This window comes from Colobus angolensis, unplaced genomic scaffold (genome assembly GCF_000951035.1).
Source record: "Colobus angolensis palliatus isolate OR3802 unplaced genomic scaffold, Cang.pa_1.0 Scaffold36, whole genome shotgun sequence".
Taxonomy (NCBI): Eukaryota; Metazoa; Chordata; class Mammalia; order Primates; family Cercopithecidae; genus Colobus; species Colobus angolensis.
This window is the reverse complement of record NW_012116932.1, coordinates 1,666,704-1,668,184: the sequence shown is the minus strand read 5'-3', so window position 1 is coordinate 1,668,184 and position 1,481 is coordinate 1,666,704. Positions and strand designations below refer to the sequence as shown.

General features: G+C 56.2%; 1 protein-coding gene across 1 annotated transcript in view; it reads right to left on the bottom strand.

The window, feature by feature from the left end:
- The window catches only part of PKN1 (protein kinase N1), a 39,056-nt gene that overhangs the window by 3,367 nt on the left and 34,208 nt on the right, over window positions 1-1,481 (bottom strand). Inside the window, exons 12-14 of the mRNA XM_011953211.1 lie at window positions 1,260-1,339; window positions 1,108-1,183; window positions 934-1,025 (exon numbers count right to left, since the gene is read on the bottom strand). Of these exons, the coding sequence (XP_011808601.1) occupies window positions 934-1,025; window positions 1,108-1,183; window positions 1,260-1,339 (248 nt within the window). The remainder of the gene's footprint in view (window positions 1-933; window positions 1,026-1,107; window positions 1,184-1,259; window positions 1,340-1,481) is intronic.

Genomic DNA, 1,481 nt, shown 5'->3' with positions numbered 1-1,481 from the left:
GATCTCCTGACCTCGTGATCCGCCCGTCTCGGCCTCCCAAAGTGCTGGGATTACAGGCTTGAGCCACCGCGCCCGGCCTCATTTTTGTATTTTTAGTACAGACGGGGTTTCACCATGTTGGCCATACTGGTCTCGATGTCCTGACCTCAGGTGATCCATGCACTTTGGCCTCCCAAAGTGCTGGGATTACAGGCGTGAGCCACCGTGCCTGACAAAGAGGCTGAGGTTCTGAAGGGAGAAGTGACCTCCCCAGGATCTCCAAGCCCATGCTGCAGACGTGAGATTTGAACCCAGGATCCTGACCCCAAAGCAGAGGCAGTGTTTGCACCACGAAGGGCACAGGCTTCAGAACCTGAGTCTCTAGCTTTGAATCCTAGACCTGCTGCTTACTGGCTGTGTGACCTTGGGTAAATTGCTCAACCTCTCTGTGCCATCAGTATTTACCTTATAGGGCAACATGGAGGAACAAACGAATAACTTTTATAAGAGCTATTATTATCTTGGTATGAGGCTAGCAGGTATTAGTGACCTTTGTTTTGAGACAGGTCTCACTCTGTTGTCCAGGCTGGAGTGCAGTGGTGTGATCTCAGCTCACTGCAACCTTGACCTACTGGGCTCAGGTGATCCTCCTATCTCAGCCTCATGAGTAGTAGCTGGGGCTACAAGCATGTACCACCACACTCAGCTAATTATTTTATATGTTTTGTAAAGATGGGGGTGTCGCCATGTTGCCCAGCCTGGTCTTGAAATTCTGAGCCCAAGTGATCCACCTGCCTCAGCCTCCCAGAGTGCTGGGATTACAGGCGAGAGCCACCGTGCCTGGCATTAGTGACTACTATGAGTCACTCTCCCTGCAGCTCCAAGGAGAGAACTGCTCTGTCATTTCCCAAAAGAGAAGACAGAGGTCCCCAGAGGACCACGGCAGGTCCCCACCTCTCCACCTCGTCTCGGGCCACAATGTCCCCTTTCTTCAGAGCCTTGATGGCGAACAACTCCCCACTGGGCCGGAATTCGGAGAGCAGCACCTGGAACCACAGTGGGCAGCGGTGGTTTTAGCGGCCAGCCAGGGACCTGGGGGGTCTCCCAATTCCCTGCCCTCCACCTCACCTTCCCAAAGTGACCCCGGCCCAGCACCGCCAGGAACTTGAAATCCTCAAGGGTCAGAGGTGACTTCCTCAGAGGGCTGTGGAGAGAGGCCACTGGTGAGAACAAGGACAGCAGGCAGGGGTGGTGGGCAGGGGGCCGGGGAGTGGTGTCACCTGCACAGGGCGGGGCCTGGGGTCTCCTGGGTCTCCGAAGGCAGCTTGGGAGTGACGGAGGATTCCTGGATCGGGGAGCTCTGTGGTGGAGAGGAGGCCAGAGTAAGGGGAGTCAGAGATGCCCTCGTAACCACAACAGCCTCTGAGGCCCTGCAAGATCTGCCCCCCACCTCTCTGTCCTCACCTCTCCTCCCACGCAGCCCCTCACTCACTCTCCTCCAG